The 2,298-nt window shown below is 42.5% G+C and overlaps 1 protein-coding gene across 1 annotated transcript in view; it reads right to left on the reverse strand.

The window, feature by feature from the left end:
- The window catches only part of gabrd (gamma-aminobutyric acid type A receptor subunit delta), a 13,006-nt gene extending 11,368 nt beyond the window's left edge, over positions 1 to 1,638 (reverse strand). Inside the window, exon 1 of the mRNA XM_076275992.1 lies at positions 1,527 to 1,638. Within this exon, the coding sequence (XP_076132107.1) occupies positions 1,527 to 1,638 (112 nt within the window). The remainder of the gene's footprint in view (positions 1 to 1,526) is intronic.
- Positions 1,639 to 2,298: the final 660 nt, after the last annotated feature.

Below are 2,298 nucleotides of genomic sequence, written 5' to 3' on the forward strand. Positions count from 1 at the left end.
AAGCTTATGTTAGGGAACTAGTATGATGCTACTACCCACAGGTTGCTTGAAGCAGCCGGCTCAACACACAGAGCGAGTTGACCAATCACAGTTATGTGCATAAAGTTAGAGCAAAAACATAGCCTACATTTTTAAAATAGTTTTCTTTGTGCATGTTGATTAACTAATGACAGCCTACTATTGTCTGCTCCACATTTTCGTAGTGTAATTCTGCTTAGAGTTAATTTAATGATGGTAATGATTTAATGATGAAATATTGCTGAGTGTTGATGAAATGGTGGCACAGGCCTATCGGTTGTACTGACTCCTTCACATTTTCATGACCTAATTATATAGATATTGTAGTACTTTTTTATATCAGTCTTTGAAAACTGAAAAAAATGTCAATGTCAAAAAATCATTTTCGAGAATTAAATACTGGACATAGATGAAATATTGCTGTCTCCCTCACATTTTCATCTGTTCTTACGACTAGTAAACAAAACCATATGATTTACTTAATGTTATACAAGAACAGAATAGAATTGAACAGAATTGAGTTCAGACTTGAGTTCGGTATTTTGGGTCAGGCCCTCCTCAACAGTCCCAGTTTGTCATGTGGCCCCTTGGGGAAATTAGTTGCCCACCCCTGCTCTAAGCAGACATTGCTACTGCAGCCTATTTAAACATGAATAGAATTGCCCTATTCAACCCTGCGTCATTCAAGACATCATAGACTACCCAGAGCATGCAGCATGGACACAATTCTCAAGCCCAGCAAATGTTAGGCTGTATGGAAGTTGTATGGAGGATTATGTATGGGCTGTATGGGGGATTATGAAATAAATTGGAAATGATGCAGTGGTGTCTGCACCATTTTACTGGGCTTTTTATTATCAGGTCCGGTGTCAAGATTGTTGATCGTTATCAATTAATAGCCAGTTAAAAACAAGCTTCAATAAGCCTATTAAATAGGCTTAGACTACTTCTGAATCACAGCCTACTCCCTTAAATTCCCTCTGACCTGTTTGTTATAGGCTATCTTTAACTTGGCTACTTGTTTAAATTCAGCTTATTTTTTTAAGCAAAGGATGACTGACTGTTTCTTAGCTTTGAATTAAGAAATAAAGCCATGATGCTCTTGAAGAAGACCGTGCATCTAAAAGAAAGTGCCCTGAGCTTTGTTTTGAATTATTCTGTCCCCACATTTCCCCACGCAGTCTATTCTCCATTCACCCATTTTTCATGCCCTTCAGGTGATATTTGACTGTTTATGTTTCAATTTCATTTTCACTGACTCGCCCACAAATGACCCGAATATCATTAAAAGTATTTTTGTTTGACTCAGGTACCCACTTATTTCAGATCAGACTGCACACCACTGGTGTATGTATGCGTGTGTGTGTGAGTGAGTGTGTGTTTGTGTGATCTCCTCTGCTTCTGAATAAGGATGAAAAGCGTGCTCTGGGTCAGGATGCTAAGAATGACTGCAGATGTGCAGGATGGAAGAGCTATCCAATGGCACGAGCCGTGGATCTCATACTCACCTCCTATCCCTGGCCGGAAGTTTCTGGCATAACCCTTCATTAATTCATCCAGGTTTGGCAACCAGGAAATTTCTATCTCAGAACCTACATAGTCTCCAACGTCGCTCATCATTGACCTGGGGAAACAAAGATACAGTGAACTTCAGTTCCCCCCACACATCTTCCACAGGGAGGGACACATTTTAATGAGGCACGGAGCAGCCGGAGAGGAAATGGGATTGCTCTCAGTTCACTCTAGATGAGGTCTGTCATGTAATGGAAATATTTTCCATTCTGCTTTTGTGTGATGGCTGGAGAGGAGGGGCTCTGAAGACGTGACATCCTCGGCTCATCACGTGCTCTGGCAGGAGCAGAAGGACTTCATCTCCATATTTACTCTCTCTCAGGCAGTCACACACACACACACACACACACACACACACACACACACACACACAAACACAGAGACAAAGACACATGTCACACACACCCACAGACAGACACACACACACAGACAGACACACACACACCCACAGACACACGCACACCCAGACACACACACACACACACACACACGCATCACTCTCAGGCCAGGGATTCCTATGCACAAGGAAACGAGATCTGTCCCACACACACAAACACACACACACACACACACACACACACACACACACACACACACACACGTCACTTTCATTCCCCTCAGAAGCAGCGTCCCCATGCGTGTCCCCTTCGCTCTCCAGTGGCCCAGTTCAATCACTTCCACTGACTCCCACAAATTAAATCCATTTTA

The sequence above is a fragment of the Alosa pseudoharengus genome, unplaced genomic scaffold (genome assembly GCF_046254945.1).
Source record: "Alosa pseudoharengus isolate Yale_2024_CS ecotype anadromous, Long Island Sound unplaced genomic scaffold, YU_APseudo_1.1 YU_APseudo_1.1_scf_9, whole genome shotgun sequence".
In the NCBI taxonomy this organism is placed as follows: Eukaryota; Metazoa; Chordata; class Actinopteri; order Clupeiformes; family Clupeidae; genus Alosa; species Alosa pseudoharengus.